This window comes from Macaca mulatta, chromosome 1, assembly GCF_049350105.2.
Source record: "Macaca mulatta isolate MMU2019108-1 chromosome 1, T2T-MMU8v2.0, whole genome shotgun sequence".
Lineage (NCBI taxonomy): Eukaryota > Metazoa > Chordata > Mammalia > Primates > Cercopithecidae > Macaca > Macaca mulatta.
This window is the reverse complement of record NC_133406.1, coordinates 485,106-511,827: the sequence shown is the minus strand read 5'-3', so window position 1 is coordinate 511,827 and position 26,722 is coordinate 485,106. Positions and strand designations below refer to the sequence as shown.

Sequence of the window (26,722 nt, the reverse complement as noted above, 5' to 3'; positions counted from 1 at the left end):
CTGGTCTCAAGTGATCCACCTACCTTGGCCTCCCAACGTGCTGGGATTACAGGCATGCACCACTGCGCCCCATCTCATTGACTCTTTATGGCAACAAAATACCAAGTTATAAACGAGCCCTAAGGCCATGCCAGGCAAGGGTTAAGTCATGCACTGTCTGCCACCGGGTTTCCCTTTTTCTCTAACAGCTAAACTAGTACTGCCCTGGAGAGAAGCCATTTGAAAACAACTGTAGCTTACCACTCCACACCGACTCCTTGTTCCACCAGCCATAACTACAGCTTTCACTGGAGAAGAGACTGACTTCGGTAACTCTCTTCTGATAAGACCACCACTGAGCATGGACTGGTTCTGGCTGGTTTACAGAGGCTGTGCACTTGCCTGCCTTCCTGTCACGAAAAGACCTTTTGACCTACGGGACCTAATTGCAACACATTTGAATGTGAAGCCTCCACTCCAAAGTGAACGTGGGTTACATGTTCCATCTACATGTGTCAGGACCTGTTACATGTGTCTGTCTAGCTAACCTATTTGGTATAAAGCTCCTATCCCAACCTCTCCTCCTCCTCCATCGAACCCCCGTCTCACTTTGCACAGCAGGGGAATGTGGAGATGAGATTCCATCTACCTGGGCAGCTTTCCTAAGCCTTGGACGACTGCTTTGCCCTGGAGTCTGGGCTTCTGCTGATTCTTGCTGCCTGTCTGTGAGGAATGAAGCTACTTTGCCTGACTTGTTTCATGAGTGTTTTGTCTCACCAGACTCACACTCTGGCAGCTGGGTTTGGGCAAAGCCTCCAGCCAGACACAGAACCTTAGCACAAATCGGGGAGGCCTGTAGGGTCCTCTCCTGGAACTGGTAAACAATGCACAGAGCTCTTTTCCTAAGTATTGATACTAGTACACAGTATATATTATATATTATATATACACACACACATACACATTTAGCTCACGTTTTCTTTCCATTCATACACTGATGCACACTAAGGTTGATTCCGTGTCTTGGCTATTGTTAGTAATGCTGCAATGAACATGGGAGGAAGACATCTCTTTAGCCTTCTGATTTTAGTTTCTTTAGGTATATAAGCCGAAGTGCGATCATTAAATGTAAAGACAGTCCTGCAGGGTGAGGTGGCATGTGCCTGTCGTCCCAGCTACTAGGGAGGCTGAGGCAGGGGGATGGCGTAAGGCCAGCAGCTCAAGGCTCTAGAGTGCTAGGATTGTGCCAGTGAGTAGCTGCTGCAATCTCTCTGGAAACAATTGGGAAAATACAGTAAAACATAGAAAATTCTGCACATATGATTCTTTGGTATGCTGCCAAATAATGTGTAAAATTATTTTTTCTCATTTTTATCTAAATATGCATTTGTAGTTATCAATGGTAATAGATGTTTATTGCTTTAAATGTCTTTCTTAAAAACTATCCTGCTTTAATTTTATAAAATAAGGAAAAAAAGTTACTCAAAGTGCTATAACAGGAGAAAGAATTCTTTGCTTAGGCCTATCTATTTGCAACTATTTTATATAAAATTTTATTTGAATTCTTAGTATATGTTTTTTTTTCCTGTTCTTGAAAGTACATTTAAAACATCATTAAATATTGTTAATAATTTTAAATGAATGTAAATGTTTTATTGCATAAACCATTTGTTATTAAGCTATCATTGTTTTTCTCTCATAAGATGAACATCTAAAACTCTAAGATAATTTGCCATGGATCAATATATTTTACTTAAATACAATCCTAGATAAGCAAGTACTTTCACCCTCAATCTTATGACCTTGATGTCGGAGAAGCCAACGGCCCAGAATGGGGAAAATGTGCTAGCTTTCTTCAGCTTCTAGAGCTGAAATTTATGGATTTGGACTCAGGACCAGCTATAGCTGGTAAGGCTCAAATAACCCCTGTCCCACCAGAGCAGGTGTGAGTGTTCCTGAGTGACCACTCAGGGTTCTTGAGGTCAAGGACTATTTTATGGGAATTTTAGGGAGCGAAGTCATCACTTAATGAAGGAGGGAACAGGGCTTCTAAGAAAGACAAGCACATTATAAATAGTTTTTAATCCCTTTCTATATTTAGTATAATAAAGCACATAGTATATAGCATATAGCTATATTATAGTAGTATAGTATAATATAACAGCTATATTATAATAGTACATAGTATAATATAGCATAGCTATTGTAATACAAGTATAATATAGCATACAGCTGCAATAGCACATAGTATAATATAGCATGTAGTATACATATTACATAAGTATTACATAACATGTAGTACATAGTATAATACAGCATATAGTATATAGCCCTGACTTCACCACTACGCAATCTTTGCATGCAACAAATTGCACTCATACCCCTTAAATTTATACCAAAAAAATACATAGCACATTCAAATGCCAAAACAAACATTTAGTGGTCATCAGAAAGAAAACAGTTGCTAAACATCAAGCAACAGAACATTGCCTTCACTGAAACCCTCTTGCCACTCCTCCAATCAGCACATGCTCCCCACCAAAAATATAAACATCATTCTAATTTTTTAATTCTTATGTTGAACTTTATTCAGAAAAGCCACAAAATTTGTACAGAGTTTGTATATAGTGCTCACCCAGCTTCTCCTAATTTTATACAGAGTTTCACTTATGCTCTTGTGTCATTCATATTTTTCTTGATCCAGAGCCCCCAGCATTCAACATTTCCATTAAGTGAATTTTGAGGGCTGTACCACTTGGGGAAGGAGAAGTTGCCCACCTGCATGAAGTAGGTACAAGGATCAGAGATCTAACAGCTTTTATACAAATTTTATACAAGCTTCCTATTTGAAGTGTTTAGAGGTACTTGATTACTTCAACTTTGAGCTTTTGGAGGGATTCTTCCAGTATAAAATTCTGCAAGCTTCTGAGCTTCTATGACCAAATAAATATTCAGCTTTTTTAGATCTAAGAAGTCCAATTCTAATTATCCTTTTTTCAGTCCCCAAAAATTTCTTGCTGTTATCTTCTTTCCCAAACTCTTGGCCTTTGTGTATTTATACTTCAAATTAAATATAATAGTTCCTTCAGACAGTGGTAAAAACTCTTGTCTAAAAAAAGAAATCTGAAAATGTCTTGTGTTCTCCACCTTTACTTTTCAATGATACTTTAGCTGGATTTAGAATTAAGGCTTTATATGTAACCTGAAATTATTTCATAGCACATACAACTATAATAAAATGTGTGTGTAATTAAAAAATAGAATTAAAACTTCATAAATTCTTCAACATTTTCCTTTGAGACTTCCTGTTTGTCCTGTGGTTTATAAATATATTAATTTCCAAATAGTTGATTTTTCCAGTTGTTTTCATATTAATTCACTTTCAGTTTGATTCCAGTGTTGCCAGAGAAAACATTCCACATAATTTCAAATCTTTTAAATTTGTTAAGGTTTGTTTAATGATCTGTGATATGGCCTATCTTGTTGATTATTCATGAGTCTTTGGAAAAAAAGTATATTCTGATGTTGAATAGAATGTTCTCAAAGACGTTAAATCTGTTATCACAACATCCCCTGTGGACAGCCTCACGACTACATTAGATACCTTATTTATATGTTCCTGACGTATTGTCCTTTTTGTCATTATGCAGTAGCTCTATAAAATATTTCGAATAAACCATTGAATGCAAACTTTATCTTTTGTTTATCTATATTGTTATCCCCTAAAGTAGCAAGGTATTATCTGGTATCATTTGGTGATAATAGGAATGCATGAAATTGAGATCATTGCATAAACAAGACCTGACTGCTGCCGATATACACTCTAATCAGTGAGACCCTGAGCACAGTCTTCTTGAGTGACTGAAGAAGTATTAGGTTGGTGAAAAAGTAATTGCAATTTTTGCCATTGCTTTTAATGGCAAAAACCACAATAATCAATAATTATCAATCAGGAAGTATTGTTGGAAAATAGTAATTCATCTAAGTGACAATACTATGAAGTCTGCGATTGTTTTAAAGCCTTGCTTTATGACAAGGAGAAAAGATGACATAGCAGCCTGCGATGAGTAGTACCAATAAGGGACATTGAATGTGAGGAATATTGCCCTGGAATATTAATTTTCTGTCTTCCAAGAATTGTAGAATAGTTCAGAGGGAGTCAAAAACATGAGAGACATTGGATACAAAAATGCTGCTAAGTGAAAGAAAACTGAGATGTAGATTTTAAATGCTACATTTTTGAAAGTGACCGAGAATGGAAAATTTGGGGAGTGCTATGGGAGACTGCTTCTACTCAACAGCAGTGTCATAGGTATGTATTCTGTGCTTGCCATGCTCGAGGCATTGTGCTATAATGTGGGGAATACTGTGAACAAGAGATGATATCCCTGCTCTTATAGAGCTCGCAGGCCTGTGGAAGAGAGAGAGGCCAAGGGCAAAAACAAATAAATAAATGGGTTCTACTATTTCATATGACCAGTTTCATACATAGAAGATCAGGGTATTATAATTAAGGATAGCAGTGAAGGATGCAGGAACCAGAGGAGGATCATTTCACTCGGGGAAAACTAAAAGAGGAGAGAGTTTTCTGCTGAGGAAGTGTGTCAGCTCCAAGAAATCCCGCATGGCTAGGAAGAAGTGAGGGTCATGTGCACTGGATGTGGTCAGGCACGTCAGCTGAACTCACTTTCTCTTTCATGTTTCTGTGACCATGCCATGAACTGATCTCATTGTTACTCTGCAAGTCACCCTGAATTAACTACAGAATGCCCATTCTGTCTCATTAAACTGTATCACTTCTTTATCTGTTTCCACAGCATTCTAGCATATCTACTTACCTTACCTTGGCTCAGAAGGCAATAGGGCCTGAGACTGTGGCATTTGGACAAGAACGTTCAAGATGTCCATCCAGCTTTTGTTTTTGAAATATAGGTTCAGTTTTTCCTCCTGTGAAAAATAATAAATTCAGATCAATGCCATGTGGTGGTTTTGATTACATTGATTATATTTGTGGAAGATTTTTTGTTCTATAAATGCATTTTATGAGCTCTATAATTTAACATATATATGAAGCAAAAATAGTTATGTGATACCATCAAATAAATTTACTAGAAAAATTTTTTATTTTCTATATTTTTTAATATGTAATATGGATAAGTAGAATATAAAAAAGATACTATATAATATATATAAGATACTATATAATATATATAAAAGATACTATATATTATATGAAAGGTTATATGCTATATATATTATACATAGCATCTTATATATTCTATATATGCTATAGAAGTATATATACTATATATAGCATAGAATATGGAATATATTATAGATTCTATATATACTGTAGAATGCCATATATAGCTCTATATGTGCCTAAATAAAATTGTGTACAGTCTCATGTCTTTACTTTTAGAAATATTACTTTTTGGATATAAATTTTCATAATATTTTGCCTTTGAAACAGAATTTATGTAACATTCTCTTATTTTAAATGTAGGCTTATCAAAATTTTTGATCATCTAAAACACTGAGATGAATATCTATGTAAAGAATTCCTAGATTCTCTTTGTGATTAAGTGTTTATTTAAAGTGTTCATTTCTAATTTATATATCCAAGTTGCTTCCTCTCAACAATCTATCATGACAGAGGGCAGAACCTGGTGATGTCTTTTTACTTTATTCACAACAGTACTGATGATCATTTTTTCTTTCTGCAATTCAGCAGTAAGAGTGAGACCTTATTGTAGATATTGTAGATATAGTTTACATTTTTATCATTAATGTTTTGTTTTGGATTTGTGTTCTCTGCAAATTTTTTAGTAAAATGTGTAATTAAATGTCTATCTTATTCTGATATTAATATCTAAGTGACTGCTATACGTTACTCATCTTTATCTTTTGCTTTGTCGTAGATCAAAACAAATTTTCCAAGTAAAATAATAATCTACTTTTTTATTCCCAAATATATACATATATATATATTTTTTTTTTTCTCCTTTCAAATCCTATTTTCCAGGGTATTTGTTTTTTCAGCTTTCATTTTAGATTCTGGGGGTCCGTGTGCAGGTTTGTTACCTGGGTATAGTGTGATGCTGACATTTCAGTTATGGATGACCCCATCATGCAGGTACCAAACACAGCACCCAGTAGGTAGCTTTCTAACCCTCATCTCCCGCGACTCCTTTCCCATCTAGAAGTCCCCAGTTTCAACTGTTGACATCTTTATATTCGTGAATACATGGTAGTTTGTTTGTTGTCTTTCTTTATACATTAGACAAATCTTTACCCATGCATTTTCCAATTGTTTGAGTTTCATTTTCTACAGCTTTAATCAATTTTTATATGTAAAAACAGTATATAAAATGTATTCCTAATGTATTATTACATTTTCAGAATATTTTAAGTAATTTTTTCTCAATCACTGAATTACAGTGGCGATTTTGTTGCTTGTATTTTCAAAGAGTTCTGTTAAAATCATGGCAGGGAACTACACCTTCCTTTCCATTGCCATGTTATGTCCAAAATAAACCAATCATTTTGGAGAGGTGGGAAAACACCTATTGCCCATCTCTCTTATATTTTCATCAGTTTATGACACTAGAAAACTTCAGTAATTTCATTAAGTAGTACTTAATAAATATATTAATACGTAGATTTTAGTTTGAAATAGACCATAGTTCCATTAAAGTTGGTTAGCCCTGTTTCTAATTAACACACACAAAATGCCCACATGTGTAGAATAATTAAATAGTAGGGTTTATGTTAAAATACTATGTAAATAAATATTCCACTACCTCTTTATGCTTCTTAATATGAGGAATTTTTAAAATTCACTTTCATGAAACAATAAAATAATGTGTAGTAAAATTTCATTAACAAAGAAGCCATAATGGGTTTGTGTGTTTCTCTTTTATTTCTTCACAAAACCCATTCTCTTAGTTCATTTTCTATAAAGAAAACTTATTCCTTACAATTATGGAGGCTGAGAAGTCCAAGGGCAAGGGTCCACATGCAGCGAGGGCTCTCCAGCCAGCGAGGGCTCTCCAGCCAGCGGGGACTCCCTGCAGAGCATCAGGGGGACCAGTGGGAACCCTCCTGCCAGCAGGGACTCCCTGCAGAGCATCAGGGGGACCAGTGGGAACCCTCCAGCCAGCGGGGACTCCCTGCAGAGCATCAGGCGGACCAGTGGGAACCCTCCAGCCAGCGGGGACTCTCTGCAGAGCATCAGGCGGACCAGTGGGAACCCTCCAGCCAGCGGGGACTCCCTGCAGAGCATCAGGGGGACCAGTGGGAACCCTCCAGCCAGCGGGGACTCCCTGCAGAGCATCAGGCGGACCAGGACATTACATGATGGAGGGAGCTGAGCAGTCTGATGTGCTAGCCCAGATCTCTCTTATTATCTAGCCCCACTTCCATGATAATCCATTAATCCATGAATTAATTCATTTATGAAAACAGAGGCCTTACGAGCAAATCATCTCTTAAAGTCCCCACCTCTGAACACAGCTACGTAAAAAAAATTTTTAGAGTATCATTTTGGTTTTAATCTATAAATTATTTTTCAAAATTTGTGGGTACATGTTAGGTGCATATATTAATGGAATACACGATATGTTTTGATACGGGCATGCAGTGTGGAATAAGCCCATCATGGAGAATGGGGTATTTATCTTCTAAAGCATTTATCCTTTGCATTACAAACAATCCAATTACATTCCTTAAGCTATTTTAAAATGTACAATTAAATTATTACTATAGTCATCCTTTCATGCTATCAAATAGTAGGTCTTATTCATTCTTGCTATATTTTTGTACCCAACAACCATCCCCACCTTCCCTCAATCCCCCAGTACCCTTCCCAGCCTCTAGTGCCATCTTCTGTTCTCTATGTCCATGAGTCCAGTTGATTTGATGTTTAGAGCCCACAAATAAAGGAGAACATGTGATGTTTGTCTTTCTGATCCTGGCTTATTTCAATTAGCATAAGGATCTCCAGTCCCATCTATGCTGTTGCAAATGACTGGATCTCATTCTTTACGGCTGAATACTACCCCACCACTCTGTCGTGTATAAGTACCACATTTTCCTTGCGCATTCATCGGTTGATAGGCCCTTTGGTAGCTTCCAAATCTTGGCTATTGTGAACGGCGCTGCAACAAACATGGGAGTGCAGGTATTTCTTCAATGTACTGATTTTCTTTTTTTTTTTTTTCTGAGATGGAGTGTTGCTCTTGTCTGTTACCCAGGCTGGAGTGCAGTGGCACCATCTCCGCTCACTGCAACCTCTGCCTGCTGGGTTCAAGCAATTCTCCTGTCTCAGCCTCCCGAGTAGTGCACACCACCATGGCCAGCTCACTTTTGTATTTTTAATAGAGATGGGGTTTTGCCATGTTGGCCAGGCTGGTCTTGAACTCCTGACCTCAGGTGATCCACTCACCTGGGCCTCCCAAAGTGCTGGGATTACAGGCATGAGCCACTGTGCCCGGCCTGTATGATAATTTTTTAAAATGTGTGTGTATGAAATTTTTAAAAATGGTGTGTGTGTATGAAAATTAAGCATTTAAGTTGTGGTGCTATATGCTTTTTGTTTTGCATGAATTCATTAATATTCATGTTATGTAAAAGAAATTATTTTATTTTTTATTTCTTAAAAAGTAAACCTTTTTCATGGTGTTTGGAGTGGTGGAACCATATACATATTTCAGCAGTCTCACCATATAGTTTTTAAATAATTGCAATATTGAATGGTCATTTAATTATGTAAGACAATTTTTTTCTTGGCATCCATTGAAAACCTGTTCTGCAGATCAATAATGCATGAAAATTGATGTGTTCTTGTTTTAGATTTACCAATTGTATTTATAAAATACCTTACAAATACATAATTATAAATATATTCACAAATGTAAAAGTATGCTCAATGTAGTTTTTTAAAAAAGGAAATATTCATGTTATTCAATTGTAGGGAAGATTTTCAATAAATGGTGAATATTTTTATACATCATTCTGAAAAGAAATGCTCACAATAATAGAGTATGAAATTATATGTGTATGACGATTACAAAAGCAATATAAATACATCCATGTCAGAAAAACACTAAATTCAAGATAGTAACAGGATTTTTTTCAAATGTGTTCCCAATTTCATCTGCAGTTAATTATTTTAGCTTGCTTTCCGTATGTTTATTAATCATATCATCTATTATCATTTCCTTTTTGGTGCAAATAACTGTTTATTGCTGAGATTAGCATCTTTATATTATTCTATCTATACTTTTATTCTAAATTATGTTTGAATTTAATTGGGTACAGTAATAATTTGATTTTGCTTTCAATGGGATTTGTATTCCATACTACCTTAAATGGTTGTGAGTTTGTCTTTGAAAATGTTTGTTTCATGATTCATATGTCGTTTTTTCTACACATTGTGTTCCAATCATTGCTTTTCACTTTGAGCTATTTCTTTAAATGTCACATCTTTTGCTCTAGGGCCGTATTATATTTCAGTTGATCGAGACTGTGACACAGGTACATTCTTCCCAATGCCGTGGTTCTCGGATTATCAGGAATAAAGCATTTGTACATGTGAGGCTTCCTGTAGAACTTCTCTACTTGCATATTGCAAATAAAAGCATGCACTCCTCAGCATGTTCTGCTCAGTTCCCAACTCTTCCTTCCATTACTGAGGGAGGAAAGTCACATGAGAATATCCTAGAAGACAAACTGAACCAGGTTTATTTCCCTCTTATTTTTGTTAAGTTGGATATTCATCATTTTGTTTGCTGAAAGTATATTGAAGAGGTGCAGTTGGACAGGGTATTTGTGAAGAGGCAGCCTGAGTCATTAGTGAATTCTCCTGATGCCTTTTTGTTCTGTGTGTGCAGCCATTTTGCCTTCAGTCCAGGCTTTGGAAGGAGAGGCAGGTCCAAACGTCATCCTTAACATTTGTAGGCAGGCCACAATATTCACACAAGGATGAATTATTATAAATCTAAATGTTGGAAGGCTGAGGCAGAGGAATCATGTTAGCCTAGGAAGTCGAGGCTGCAGTGAGCCATGACTGAGCCACTCACTCCAGCCTGGGCAACAGACCAAGACCCTGTCCAAAAAAGAAAAGTCTAAATCACTTGAAAATTCCACTTCCACCCCAGATTCTGCCTGCATTTTACCCTTCATTTGCACTGATGTTTTCATGCTTCTTTTCCCTTATAATGAGAATATGAAGTAAAATTACAACCACAGATTAAATCACTTTTTTCTGTAATTGCACAGTTCTCTTAAAATACTTGAAGTTGACAAATTGATGAAGTTCAGTCTCTTTGGGAAAAGAAAGAGAAAGAGGCTGAGACAGACAAAAATACAGAGATAGAGACAGAATTAAAACAAAGTAAAAGTTTGGTCAAATATAAGAATACAGTTCTTATTAAAATGCTTCTATATATTTCATTTTATGCTGTTTTGAAAACCAAACATATAACTATGATCATTAACAGGAGACCGTGTGTGGGATTCATGTTTCAAATTTTAAAGTATAAAATTATGTGAGTAACTTTGTTTTCCAGAGTTTAAGGCCAGAAACAATTTATTATATGAATTTTCTATAAACATGTTAAAACACTTACATTTTAGTGTATGGCACTTTTACTCAACTTTTAAACACTTCAATTAAAAGGGAACCAACTTAAACAATATGAATCAGTCTCCTTAATGCAAGTTTGCTTATCTGATTCTTTTAATAAAATATTAGTCATTATTTGCATCCCACAATTCTGTGGAACCAAAGCATCACAACTCTGAATAATAATTGTTTCTCGTGTTGTAAATAAGCCAATAGAGTGGGATGGTCCATTCTCTGGTTAAAACTTACATATTCTGGGAAAATGGTCATATATTTTTTCATTGTTTTTCATTGTTATCTACATTGTATACATTGCTTTGCCTAGTCACATATATATACACACACACACATACGTAGACGCACACAAACTATATAATAAATGTGAACTGTAGAAATGGCAGTGTGTATCAAGTGCTATGGAAACATATTATAAAACAGTTAATTCTGCACAAGGATGAGAAGGATGGTGTTTCAGGACAACGAGCAAATGCAGACGTTTCAGCTGAGCTTTGAAGCATTACTAGAAGTTTATCAGATGGGCCAGCACATTAGATAGAAATAATAGGTACATGAACCTTGATGGCAGGTGGAGTAAAGGACAATCATTTTTTTTCTAGATGGAACCTAGGGTCTTGGGACTGACAAGAAGAATGTCTGGGGAGAATGAACCCTCACACTCGGCCTTGGCGTGTTTCGCTTCTTTAGAATTCCAGGTGTTTCACTAGTTCCCATGGTTTGTCCAACAGCATTTCCCAGTATCAGGGTCCTCAAGGCCCCTTTCACATCTTTGTTTCTTAGAGTGTAGATAATGGGATTTAAAAGGGGGGTGACTATGGTATAGAAAAGAGAAACAAACTTTCCCTGGTTTTTGGATCTACTATTGGCCGGTTGAAGGTACATAAATATGATGGTCCCATAGAAAATGACGACCACAACCAGGTGAGAGGAACAGGTCCCAAAGGCCTTTTGGCGCCCCGCAGCTGATTGTATCCTTAACACAGCTTGGGTGATAAGGCCATAGGAGACTAAGATGAGTAACACCGGGACTATTAGAAAGACTACACTGGCCACAAAGAGTTCTGCCTCGTTGAAAGTCGTATCCACACAGGCCAGTTTGATGAGCACTGGCACCTCACAGACAATGTGATCCAGTTTGCGATGACCACAGAGGGGCAGCTGCACAGTGAGGGAGCACTGAACCAGAGAGGTAATGAGGCCGCTGAGCCATGCTACACTGGCCAGAGACGCACAGAGCCTCGGGTGCATCATGACTGTGTAGTGCAGTGGCCGGCAGACAGCAGCATAGCGGTCATAAGCCATGACAGCCAAGAGGATGCATTCAGATGAGCCCAAGCCCATGGCCGCGTAGAGCTGGGCCACACAGCCACCGTAGCTCATGGTTTTGTCTGTCTTATTCATGGTAACCAGCAACTGTGGGGCAACACTGGTGGTAAAGCAGATGTCCACACACGAGAGGTTGCTGAGGAAGAAGTACATCGGAGTGTGGAGTCTGGAGTCCAGACGAGACACTAGTATGATGGCAGTGTTCCCCAGAAGGCTCAAGATGTAGAAGAACAAAATGATGACAAAGAGAAACCTCTCTAGCTGAGGCTGATCTGAAAATCCCAGGAGAAGAAACCCCTTTTCAGAGCTGTTGTTGGTTTCCTCCATTTTCCTGCAGCTTCAGGACACGTCAGCTTCAAATACTAAGTGATTAATACCTGGGGGAGAGAAAGCAATGAGGTCAAGACTGGTAATCCACAATCATTTACAGTATGATTCTCTTCCTTTTTTATCTCCTAAAACATGTTGTGAAGACCTGGAGAACTTTCCTCAACATAAATCCATGGGCTGGAAATGCCACTTCCTTCTATGTTTATTGAATGAAGTTTTACTCAAATGACAAAAGTATTGTATTAACTTTTGTTTTGATATTTGTATTTACTCACTCTTTGCTTATTCTTGTACTTTGCCAATTTTTACACTGATATATTTTTATGTTGAAATGCTGTATTTATGCAGTAAAGCAACTGACCCAATGTCCTTTCTATGCAAATATTTTGTTATATTTATACAAATATATATATTTTTTGAGATGGAATCTTGCTCTGTCGCCCGGACTACAGTGCAGTGGCGTGATCTCTGCTGACTGCAACCTCTGCTTCCTGGGTTCAAATAATTCTCTTGCCTCAGCATCAAGAGTAGCTGAGACTACAGGTGTGTGCCACCATGCCCAGCTAATTTTTGTATTTTCTTTTGTTTTTTGAGATGGAATCTCTGTCTCCCAGGCTGGAGTGCAGTGGTGCAATCTCTGCTCAATGCAAACTTCACCTCCTGCGTTCAACTAATTCTACTGCCTTAGCCTCCCAAGTAGCTGGGATTACAGGCACAGGCCCAGGCCCCACGCCCAGCTAATTTTTGTATTTTTTTTTTTTAAGTAGAGATGGTGTTTCACCATGTTGACCAGGCTGGTCTCGAACTCCTGACCTCAGGTGACCTACCTGCCTCGGCCTCCCAAAGTGCTGGGATTATAGGCATGAGCCACTGTCCCTGGCTTCAGTTTTGTATTTTTAGCGAGATGCTGTTTCACCATGTTGGCTAGGGTGCTCTTGAACAACTGACCTGAAGAGATTCACCTGACTCAGCCTCCCAAAGTGCTGGGGTTACAGGCGCGAGTCACCGCACCCAACATCTATACAAATCTTGACTAACATTCACAAGCTACTATCAAAGTGATATTGTCAAAAGCCAAGTCAAAATAAAATGGAGAATTTATAAAATGAAATATGTGTGTTACTCTATATGTATAATACTTGTCTAGGTAAAATTACATGAAAAGCCAAAGCAAAATTAAATTTTTCTTTTTAAATTATACTTTAAGTTCTAGGGTACATGTGCAGAACGTGCGGGTTTGTTACATAGGTATACGCGTGCCATGGTGGTTTCCTGCAGCCATCAAACCATCATCTACGTTAGGGATTTCTCCTAATGCTATCCCTCCCCTAGTCCCCCAACCCACCGACAGACCCTGGTGTGTGATGTTCTCCCTGTGTCCATGTGTTCTTATTGTTCAACTACCATTTATGAATGAGAACATGTGGTGTTTGCTTTTCTGTTCCTGTGTTTGCTGAAAATGATGGTTTCTACCTTCATCCATGTCCACGCAAAGGACATAAACTCATCCTTTTCTATGGCTGCATAGTATTCCGTGTTGTATATGTGACACACTTTCTTTATCCAGTCTATCGTTGATGGACATTTAGGTTGGTTCCAAGTCTTTGCTATTGTGAATAGTGCTACAGTAAACACACATGTCCATGTGTCTTTATAGAATGATTTATAATCCTTTGGGTATATACACCACACTGCCCAAAGTAAATTATAGATTCAATGCTATCCCCATCAAGCTACCATTGACTTTCTTCACAGAACTAGGAAAAACTACTTTAAATTTCATATGGAACCAAAAAAGACCCTGCATAGCCAAGACAATCCCAAGCAAAAAGGACAAAACTGGAGGCATCACACTACCTGACTTCAAACTATACTACAAGGCTACAGTAACCAAAACAGCATAGTACTGGGACCAAAACAGAGATGTAGACCAATGGAACAGAACAGAGGCCTCAGAAATACTACCACACATCTACAACCATCTGATCTTTGACAAACCTGACAAAAACCAGCAGTGGGAAATCAGTTTCATGTTTAAGAAATGGTGTTGGGAAAATTGGCTAGCCACACGCAGAAACCTGAAACTGGACCCCTTCCTTACATCTTACACAAAAATTAACTCAAGATAGATTAAAGACTTCAATGTTAGACCTAAAACAATAAAAACCCTAGAAGAAAACCTAGGCAATACCATTCAGGAGATAGACATGGGCAAGGACTTCATGACTAAAACACCAAAAGCAATGGCAACAAAAGCCAAAATTGACAAATGGGATCTCATTAAACTAAAGAGCTTCTGCACAGCCAAAGAAACTACCATCAGAGTGAACAGGCAACCTACAAAATGGGAGAAAATTTTTGCAATCTCCTCATCTGACAAAGGGCTAATATCCAGAACCTATAAAGAACTCAATCAAATTTACAAGAAAAAGCAACCCCATCAAAAAGTGGGCAAAGGATATGAACAGACATTTCTCAAAAGACATTCATACAGCCAACAGACACATGAAAAAGTGCTCGTCATCACTGGCCATCAGAGAAATGCAAATCAAAACCACAATGAGATACCATCTCACACTAGTTAGAATGGCAATCATTAAAAAGTCAGGAAACAACAGGTGCTGCAGAGGATGCGGAGAAATAGGAACACTTTTACACTGTTGGGGATTGTAAACTAGTTCAACCATTATGGAAAACGATATGCCAATTCCTCAAGGATCTAGAACTGGAAGTACCATATGACCCAGCCATCCCATTACTGGGTATATACCTAAAGGATTATGAATCATGCTGCTATAAAGACACATGCACACGTATGTTCATTGCGGCACTATTCACAATAGAAAAGACTTGGAATCAATCCAAATGTCCATCAGTGACAGACTGGATTAAGAAAATGTGGCACATATACACCATGGAATACTATGCAGCCATAAGAAAGGATGAGTTTGTCTCTTTTGTAGGGACATAGATGAAGCTGGAAACCATCATTCTCAGCAAACTATCGCAAGAACAGGAAACCCAACACCGCATGTTCTCACTCATAGGTGGGAACTGAACAATGAGATCACTTGGACACAGGAAGGGGAATATCACACACCAGGGCCTATTCTGGGGAGAGAGGAGGGGGGAGGGATTGCATTAGGAGTTAAACCTGATGTAAAGGACGAGTTGATGGGTGCAGCACACCAACATGGCACAAGTATACATATGTAACAAACCTGCAAGTTGTGCACAGGTACCCTAGAACTTAAAGTATAATAATAAAAAAAAAGAATAGACAACAGTTGCAATGCATAGGCTAAATCACGGATGCACCAGCCAACTAATCATGTACTGAGAAAATAGTACGATTTAAACCAATCTCCTGTCAACTATATACAGTTATATGCATATGCATGTGTGTGTGTTTGCTGGTGTCTCTCCTTGCCTGTTCCACTACACTGTGTCTTAGCACACACCGTTTTCTGCCTGGACCTCAGTGAGAGGCTTCTACCCAATAACCCCTTGCAACCTTTGCCTTACTCATCCCGTTATTCACAGGCAAACAGAACACAACTCATCAAATATAAAAAGGAAGCTTTTGGTGCTGGTATGTATCTTTAGCTATACTATTCATCTTAGTCTTTCTACTTTTATTCTTAAAATATATACTAAGATTTCAAGACAATGAATAATAAAAGAATGTACAAGTGGTTATTTCAATGAAATCGGGGAAAGAAAACCCGCCAACTACAGACGACATGTAAGGCAGAAAGAGACGCATCAGAATTGGTGCAGAAAACCAAGATTTGGACCAGGAGACCCTGCAGGGAAGACAAATGGGATTTGAAGTTACTGGTGGTGGCAGTGCTCAAAAATATCAGGAAACATCTTTTCCTAGATTGAGAGTGTCATCGGATCAGCCTGAACTTCTGTGTACAATTATGATAGACAAGGAGGCAGGAAGCCATCAAAAGAGCAAATGGAAAGAAGGACCACATGGGGAGGAGGTGGTGGAGCTAACAGGGCAGCATAATCCACACTGGGGTGATCGCCAGGCCAGGCCTGCCCCCGGTGATGGGGTGGGATACAGAAGAGGACACAGAGAGGACAGCAGGAATGAGTATGACAAGGCGTGAGGAACCTGCCAAGACTCCCCAGTGCCTGTAAACTCATGGAATTCCCCCAGTAATAACCGAAAAGGCAAATTGAATCTTAAAAATAAGATATGGAAATTCAGTTTCCTTCCAACACTACACACAACATAAAAATAAGTAGCTAACTTCCTAGCAGAATAAATCAATCCACCCAAAAATTATTGCCACGAAGCAGAACTAACTCATGATACGTTATCAACACTTAATTTACAAAGAAAAAGTCCTTGACAGGCACTTTTAGCAACGAGAGATCGTCATGAGGCCGAAATACTGGAAAGCAGAGGCTTGATAATTGACACAATTTGTCAGACAACACAAAGATGTGAAATGGAAATTAGCTTGACCCACGAAATAATTTGAAGAAAATGATGAAAAATAAGCCAAATGGTTGCTTCATAGTATGTATAACAATAAAATAATACTTAAAGTTGATATGTAGTGAAGCAGGAAGCATAAAGATATAGTAATAAACACTAAAAAATATTGACCTAATTTGGATGTTAAAGGAAAAAAATGAGAGAAAGCCATTGTATTCTTACGTATGCTAGGGAATCAATAGACATTGTGTAAATGGAAAGACGACAGTGTTTAGTCTTCAAAAAATATTTCTACACTTTATTAAAGTATTGGCATAAAGGTAATAGAAAAAGTATAAAAATTTTATTAAATGGAAAAAATAGACCACTTAACGAAAGACCTTTAAAAAAAAAAAAAGGAACATAAAACAAAACATGAGAAAATGCAATTAAACTTAATGGGCATATCAATAAACATCAATGGGATTAACACACTTATTAAAGGAAGAAGATTACTGTTCCCTCTGCCTTGCAGTCTTTATCCCCAGATCCACTAGAACCCATTTTTTCAATTCTTTTAGGTCTCTTCTTTGCTATTCAATTATCAGAAAAGATTTCAATGACCAATGAATAAAAAAGACTGATCTGTCCCTTATCCTGTCTTATTTTTCTTCATAAAATTAAACCTTTTTATAATTATTTTTCTCTTTTCCACTATATAGTGTCATATTAATAAGATGCGACATTTTGCTCATTTTTATCCCTGGCATCTGCTGAAAGCCTAACATGGTGCTACCCCCAAAGTAGATGCTCAAAAATAAATATGTTCTGAATGAGTTTATTCAGTCACTTTCTGGAAGGAGAGAGGACTGGGTCAGACACAGTGCTAAGGACTCAGAATCCTTACTGCTAGAACACAACGAAATGACAGCATCATGTTAGTGGCACATTTAAAATGAAACAATATCAATATTGAAAACATTTGTAAGGTTTATTTGAAAAAAGATAAAGTCATAACACATTTACCTGTGATTATTCAGACATTTAAATTTCTAGAAAATTTCTAAGATTAAAGTTTTTTTAATTTCTTAAACTTTTAGATAACCATTTTAAGGAATATATAGTATATATCTGTATGTTTTTAGATAACCATTTTAAGGAATATATAGTATATATCTGTATGTTTTTAACAAGTAATTGAAAGTAATTACTTCATATTATATTAAACTATTATAGCTATAAATATGGTGTAAACTGTTAATGGTTATTCTGCCCTTTCTTCTCTTGCTATCTCCTGCTGTCCTAAGAGAAGTTGCCTTAAGCAGAATTGTCTCATCCTGATTCCAAAAATCACTCTCTCTATCCACTCACACATTATCTTTCCCAAGCTCGAGGAAAAAATAACAGAATGAGAGACGAAGGTTATGTATTATTGCGACTCTTGGTGTTTGTAAAATTCCAAAATACTGAGATATGGCTAAATAAAATTCTATGCGACTTCTATTAAATGCACGAATGTATGTATTTATGTTTTCTTTTGTTGACATTTTGTTTTGGTAACTAGAGTTTTATTTTCCCTGGTGACTGAATTTTCTGTTATCTTTCAGGTATTTTTCATTTTGCTTCAAATAGAATTTCCCAAAATAAACATTTCGCTTATACCGATTTTATGTTTTTTATGATGTCAAGTCCATGGCATTTGTTCAGGGCAAGACTTTAATGACTGAATTTCATGATTATCTTTCTACTTCCCAAACAGTTAATTTGTCTTTCCCATTATTCAAGAGCTGCTATATCCTTGAATTTGATATTCTTTATCTGGAATTTGATGCAAAGCTCTGCTAAGTGGTAATGATGATCCAAGAGTGGATGGTAGAATTCTAGGATACAACAGGTCTTTTGAAAAAACAACCCGTAAAATACATCAAACAAAATCATATCAGTTTCCAGGATCAGTGTTTGCCAAAGACTGCTCTTTAAAATGAAGGGATCACCTCAGTCCAATCTACTTGACATGATCCCACCTTGTCAGACAAGCTAGTCAAGATTTGGAAAAGGCAACTACATTTCAATCCTTTGAAAATCTACATAACCAGAAGCACAGACTTATCTGGATTGATAATGGGCTAAGTTTAGGGACACGTTTAAATTACAATGTAATTTTTGGCTGTAGTTGTTCAGCAAGTTTACATCCATATATTCATCCAAGTTGCTCTTCCTCAAAATTAAGAAATACATTGACATTTCTACCTGCAAGATTTGTGATTCATGCTTCAAATTATTACAATTTTCATATAACACGTTTTAGAATACCTGATATTGTGGGTGATCTCAATTTCTTCCTGGATGATCTTTCCTGGTTTAATATTTGTGTGATTCCAATGATAAATCTCAGATAATAAAAATAGAAAAAAATTAAAATAATGAGAACATAATATACAACTTATTAGGGGAGAAAGAGGAAGAGATGCTCCGTTAGTGATACACAGAAGGTGGGATGCCTGGTGTGCTTTTTCTATGTTTTTGCATATTTGAGGTTCAGAAAACTGAAACCCATAGAGTCACTATGTGCTACATACACTGAACCTAAAGTAATAAGTAGTTCTGAAGGAGAATAGAGGAGAAGAGGGACTCCCTACAGGGATAAAGGGCCTAGACTCAAGGTATGGCTTATTTATGCTTTTAGCACCCCAGGGACTACAATCCCAGATCACCAATTAAACTTTGAGAGATTCAGTGTAGATTTAAGGTCCTGGGATTACTTCTGTGGGAAAAAATAGCTTACCATGCAATTGATCAGATACTCATAACCAAAATCTAATGGACAGAAAATATACAATTATATTTACAAACTTGGGTTTAATTTAAATGTTAATTAAAATATGTTTATCAAACCCACAAATTTTTTTAGTTGGAAAATTTAAAATTAGACTTATTAAATTAATGAAAAAAAAGATAAAGAAAACTGACATTTGGAAGCAAGATGAAGAATAAATTTCAGAGGAAAACATATTCAAGGAAATGATCTTTTGAATATATTGAATTCAGTTTGCTAGTATTGTTGAGAATCTTTACATCTATGATCATAAAAAAAATTGGCCTGTAATTTTCTTTTCTTATAGTGTCCTTGTCTGACATTGGTATTAGGGTAATGCATCAAAAAATGAGTTGGAAAGTATACCCTTTTTAATTGTTTGGAAGAGTTTGAGAATAGCATTAATCTGCTTTTAGCTATTTGGTAGCAATCACCAGTAAAAACATCAAGTCCTGAACTTTCAAGGAAAGTTTTTTATTATTATTAGTGATTCAATCTCTGTACTAGTTATTCATTTGTTCGGGTTTATTCTTTCTTGACATATGTGTCTAAGAATTCATCCATTTCTTCTATGTTACCCAATTTATTGACATAATTGGTCATGGTAGTCTCTTATGGCCCTTTGTATTTTGGTGGTATTGACTGTACTTTCTCCTGTTTTACTTATAGTTTTATTTGAGTCATCTCTCTTAGTTTTCTTGGTTTGTCTATCTAAAGGTTTGCCAATTTGTCTCACGTTTTTACAGCACCAACTCCTCGTGTTACTGATCTTTTCTATTGTCTTTCTTGTTTGTGTTTAATTCTGCTCTAACCTTTCTTCTTTCTTCTAACTTTTGGCTTAGTTCTTTCTTCCTTTCTAATTCCTAGAGTGCAAAATTAGGTTTCTTATTTGGGAGCATTTCTCTCTCTCTCTCTCTCTCTCTCTCTCAAGGTAGCTATCAGAACTACTTTTGCTGTACCCCATAAATTTTGGTATGTTATTTGTCCATTTTTGTTTGTCTCAAGATATTTTATTTTTGGTCCATTTGTTGGTTATGAGTGTATTGTTGAATTTCCACGTGTTCGTGAATTTTCCAGTTTCCCTACTGTCATTTATTTCTGGTTTCATATCATTGGGGTCAGAAAAGCAACTTTATATTATTTCAAACTTCTACAAATTGTTAAAACTTGTTTTGTGACCTAAAATACGATCTGTTCTTCAGAATGTTCCATGTGTGCTTGAAAAGAATGTGTATCCTGCTGCTGAATGGGATGCTCTGTGTATACGTCTATTAGAACCATTTGGTCTAGCTGTTGTTCAGATCCACTGTTTACTTATGGGTTTCATGCCTGGATTATTTATCCACTGTTGAGAGTGGGGGATTATAATCCCCTACTATCATATTTGTTTATTATTTTTCTGTTCTGCTCATGTTTGCTCCATCAATTTTGGTGTTCCAATGTTTCCTGGGCCTCTCTTGAGGCACCCTAAGTAATAACACTTTGCACATCAATTCACCTCATTTCTCACAAAAGCAAACCGAACAAAACTTTTCAAACATACATAAGGGGATCCTAGTTGCTGATATAAACTTTTAGTCTTCCCACCTTTTTCTCCTACTTTAACTCTCCAACTGTATAATAAACATCCAAGACAAAGACAAATGAAAGAAAGCACGAATGATTCCTTCACTGAAATCAGGAGACAAAGGCAATCCATCAACTGTAAATTACATGTAAGGAAGGGGAAGAAAGTCACTGACACTCATCAGAATTAGTACAGAATCAAAACAGAGATATAGACCAATGGAACACAACAGAGCCCTCAGAAATAATACCACACATCTACAGCCATCTGATCTTTCACAAACCCGACAAAAACAAGCAATGGGGAAAGGATTCCCTATTTAATAAATGGTGCTGGGAAAATTGGCTAGCCATATGTAGAAAGCTGAAACTGGATCCCCTTCCTTACCCCTTATACAAAAATTAATTCAAGATGGATTAGAGACTTAAACGTTAGACCTAATACCATAAAAACCCTGGAAGAAAACCTAGGTAATACCATTCAAGACATAGGCATGGGCAAGGACTTCATGTCTGAAACCCCAAAAGCAATGGCAACAAAGCCACAATTGACAAATGGGGTCTAATTTAACAAAAGAGCTTCTGCACAGCAAAAGAAACTACCATCAGAGTGAACAGTCAGCCTACAGAATGGAGAAAATTTTTGCAATCTACTCACATCTGACAAACGGTTAATATCTGGAACCTACAAAGAACTCAAACACATTTACAAGAAAAAAACAACCCCATCAAAAAGTGAGCAACGGATATGAACAGACACTTCTCAAAAGAAGACATTCATACAGCCAACAGACACATGAAAAAATGCTCATCATCACTGGCCATCAGAGAAATGCAAATCAAAACCACAATGAGATACCATCTCACACCAGTTAGAATGGCAATCATTAAAAAGTCAGGAAACAACAGGTGCTGGAGAGGATGTGGAGAAATAGGAATACTTTTACACTGTTGGTGGGACTGTAAACTAGTTCAACCATTGTGGAAGACAGTGTGGTGATTCCTCAAGGATCTAGAACTAGAAATACTATTTGACCCAGCCATCCCATTACTGGGTATATACCCAAAGAACTATAAATCATGCTGCTATAAAGACACATGCACATGTATGTTTATTGCGGCACTATTCACAACAGCAAAGACTTGGAATCAACCCAAATGTCCATCAGTGACAGATTGGATTAAGAAAATGTGGCACATATACACCATGGAATACTATGCAGCCATCAAAAAGGATGAGTTTGTGTCCTTTGTAGGGACATGGATGCAGCTGGAAACTATCATTCTCAGCAAACTATCGCAAGAGCAGAAAACCAAACACCGCATGTTCTCACTCTTAGGTGGGAACTGAGCAATGAGATCACTTGGACACAGAAAGGGGAACATCACACATCGGGGCCTGTGTGGGGTGGGAGGAGGGGGGAGTGGGGAGGATAGCTTGGGAGATATACCTAATGTAAATGACGAGTTAATGGGTGCAGCACACCAACATGGCACATGTATACATATGTAACAAACCTGCACGTTGTGCACATGTACCCTAGAACATAAAGTATAATTTAAACAAAAAAAAGAAGAAGAAGGAGGAGATTTGGTACAGAAACTCCATATTGGAAGCAGGAAGTTCTGCAGGGAAGAGACCCAGTCAAGGTCACTGGTGGTGGTATAATCAAAAATATCAGGAAACATTATTCCCCAAGGAGGAGAGGGGCCTCTCATAAGTGTAAACTGCTATACCCAAGCCTGATGAACACGGAGCGAGGTAGCAATCTGAGGATTATTGAAGAGAAAATGCAGAGAGTACCTGGGAAAGAAGTGGTGGAGATAACAGGACAATCTTGCCTAAAGTAAAGTGATCACCATCCCAGGCATAACCAGGAGGAGGGAGGTGGTAAGAAATGAACATGGAGCAGCAGGAATGCATACAACAAAGCTGCAGGGCTTGAGAAACAAGAAAAGATTCCCCGGTGCCTGCAGCCCCATGCAATCCACCTGGTAATAACTGGAAAGGCAAATCAAATTCTTAAAAATGAAATTAGGAAATGCAACGACTTTCCAAAACTATAAGAAACGAGTAACTTCTTAGAATAAATCCACCCCAATATTATTGCCTTAAATCAGAGCTAAATACTGTTATAAACTTCAAACTTACTTTACAACCCCAAATCCTTAGTAAAGCAGTTTTATAAATGAGAAAACATTTTAAGACAGAAATATGATGATTCAGAGAACTGATGACCCACTAAGAAGAGACAATGATCGGCAACAGAACGACATGAGATGGGAATCACCTGAGTCTGGAGAGCACTGAGCGTGATGGGGAAGGAGCCGAATGGCTGCTCCATGGCTGGTGAGTGAGTGTAAAATAATAAAGATGATGGAGAAAACATAAACGCACATTTAAAGAAATACTAATAAGCACAGGGTAAACATACTGGCTACAATTGAATGATAAAGGAAGGGAAAATAGACAAATATTTCAGAAGGTATCTGTTCTTGCTTATGCTAGGAAACTAGTAGATACTGTGTAAAGAGGGAAATTAAGGATATGTTACTCTTATATGTTTTATGTATAGGTATTTGTACATAATGGAATATGCAAATTTTGTTAAATAGAAAATATTATTCTACCACACAATGAAATGATTTTGAAATAAAGGCAAAGAGTAGATTTTGTCTTCTTACTGCAAAGAATTATAAGTATGTGAGGTGATGCATATGTTAATTACCTCAGTTTACCCATTCCACACAATATACATATTTCAAAATATCACATTGTACATGATAAATATATACAATTTTATTTGTTCATCAAAAATAAAAATTTAAAAATGGAAAACGAAGGTAATAAAGTGTGAGGGAATACAATTAAACTAATGTGGCATATCTATAAACACAATTCATTTAATACACTTAATAAAGAAACAAAGATTACTGTTCTGTCTGCCTGGTGGTCTCTTTGCTGATACATTGTGACTCATTTCTTCAACTGATTTGGGTCTCTTCTCCGCTATCTTGATTATCAGATCAAGATAGTGAATATGAAACAGTAATTATCTCCTACACACCCTGTTTTACTCTTCATAATGTTTATCATTCCTGATAATTTTTTTGTGATTATTATCTCTTCTCTGCCATGGAATGTAAGATCCAGGAGATACAACATTTTACCCATTTTATCATGAGTGTCTTTCCAAAGCCTAATATAGCACCTGTTCCAAAATAGATGCTCAAAAATAAATGTTTCTTGGGTCAATGCATTTATTCATTTTTGAGGAGGAGAGATTTGGTGAAACAAGAGGGTTAAAAACTCAGAACAGAATGACAACCACACAAGAGCATAGTCAGTATTAATATAAAAAATATAAGACCTGCTTGAAAAGACGTGGTTGTAACACATTTTCCATGATTGCTCAGAAATTTATATTTGTGAGTAAATGAACTTCTTAAGAGACTAGAGCTTGCTTGTTTAATTATTTAAGCTTAATAAATTTTAAAGTATGGAGTACAATATGCTAAGTGAAGTCAGTCAGGCACAGAAAGAAAAATGCAGCGTGAGCTCACTTACGTGTAAAATAAAAGGAAATTGAGTAAGATAAACAGGGAGTTGAAGGGCAGTTACCGGAGTCAGGGAAGTAGAGAAATTGGGATAATGGAGGTAAAAGACAAAATTACAGTTATGTAAGAAAAAGATAGTTAAAGATTTAATGTACAACAGAAGGACTATGGTCATATTTTATTATATATTGCAAATTTGCTGAGAGTAACTAGATTATGTGTGTTTTTAATCACAAAATAAACTACAGGCAGTGATGGATATGTTAAACGGCTAGCATGCAGTAATTATTTCACTTCAGATATCTATATCAAAACATGTTGTACGTCTTGAATTTATACAATGCAAAATAAAATACTCAACTTAATGACCAATCTGGACTTATTTAATGTTTATTTAAAATATTTCTATCTGTGGCCTGGTATTTGGGAGAAAGGGAGATAAAATACTTCAATTAATCATGTCAACAATTTTTTATGAGAAATTAAAAACTGAAATTGTTCAAATTGTTCCAGTTCTCAAGAGGAATGCTTCCAGATTTTATTTAGTATGATATTGGCTGTGGGTTTGTCATAAATGGCTCTTATTTTTTTGAGATAAGTTCATTTGATGCCCAGTATACTGAGGGTTTTTCACAAGAAAGGATGCTGAATTTTATGAAAAATCGTTTTTGCATCTATTGAGATGATCGTGTGGTTTTTGTATTTAGTTATGTTTATGTGGTGAATCACAGTTACTGATCTGCACATGTTGAACCAACCTTGCATCCCAGAAATAAAGCCTACTTGATCGTGGTGAATTCATGTTGTGATGTGCTGCTGAATTTGCTTTGCTGGTATTTCATTGAGGAGTTTTGTGTCTCTGCTCATCAGGAATGTTGTTGGCCCGAAGTTTACTTTTTTGGTTGTGTTTTTGTCTGATTTTGGTATCAGAATGAGGTTGCCTTCACAGAATGATGTAGAGAGTAGTCCCTTCTCCTCAATTTTTAAAATAATTTCAGAAGACTTTGTACCAACTCCTATTTATATGTCTGGTAGGAGTTGGTTGTTAATCCATCCGGTCCAGGGCTTGTTTTGGTTGGTAGGTTTTTTAATCACTGATTTAATTTCACAACACATTATTGGTCTGTTCAGTATTTCAGCTTCTTCCTGGTTTAATCTCAGGAGGTTAAATAGATATTCATGGGAGCAGAAATAGATAAATTCCTTGAAGAATTTATCTATTTCTTCTAGGTTTTCTAGTTTGTCTGTATAGGGGTGTTCATAATAGTCCCTCAGGGTTTTCTGTATTTGTGTGGTTAGTTGTAATTTCAACTTTGTTTATTAAGTATATGAAAATAAACTATAAAGGAAGAAGAAAAATCGATTTAGAAGGAAAAGAGTTCAAGAAGATCAAAAAGCACATTGAATCAGAATTTTATAATTTAAATTGTTTTATCTGTGAATATAACAATTTAATTATTTTATCCAAGTCCATAAAATGACTCTAGAAGTCTTTTTAAAGTCAGAATAAGTATACATTTATGAAAGTATTCGTGTATCTATTAATGTCATTATTTCTTTGAATAATGTAAACATCAATCATAGAGTCTTCTTTGAAAAGGGAGTGAACAATTACGAAGTTTGGAGCCAGGGATTACTATAGATTTAAGTCATCTAAATGAGGACCTTCGATTTACATATGAGGAACTAGACCTTCAGAGAAGCTTCACAAACTACAAAAAGCCACGGCAAACAGAGCAGCACCAGTGCCTACACTTCGACTCAGATATCAAAATGTGCATGTCTAGATACAGGGCCAAAGAGATACCAAGCTAAATAGCAAACAAAGAACAGTGCACCAATGAGTGGTATAATGATGACAGCAAATGCTTGACTGAAGGAATTATTGAGTTTAACTGAGAAGACAGGCATGGCTTTGTTAAATGAAAGATCAGTGGGAAGGATTGCCTTATTTATTGATATTATCCAAAATATATCTTCAGCTTATCTTTACAAATGTTCATTAACAAAAATGAATGCTTTAGTTCCTCTGTTCTAGTTAAATAATATTATATAACTATGTTTGGGC

General features: G+C 36.6%; 1 protein-coding gene across 1 annotated transcript; it reads right to left on the bottom strand.

Moving 5' to 3' along the window:
- Positions 1-11,230: 11,230 nt before the first annotated feature.
- LOC694771 (olfactory receptor 2G6) lies at positions 11,231-12,277 on the bottom strand. The gene has a single exon (XM_028848760.2). It carries the CDS (start codon positions 12,275-12,277, stop codon positions 11,231-11,233), a length of 1,047 nt encoding a protein of 348 aa, XP_028704593.2.
- Positions 12,278-26,722: the final 14,445 nt, after the last annotated feature.

Coding starts and splice junctions, on each gene's coding strand:
- LOC694771 (XM_028848760.2), bottom strand. CDS start 12,277: ATGGAGGAAACCAACAACAGCTCTGAAAAGGGGTTTCTTCTCCTGGGA.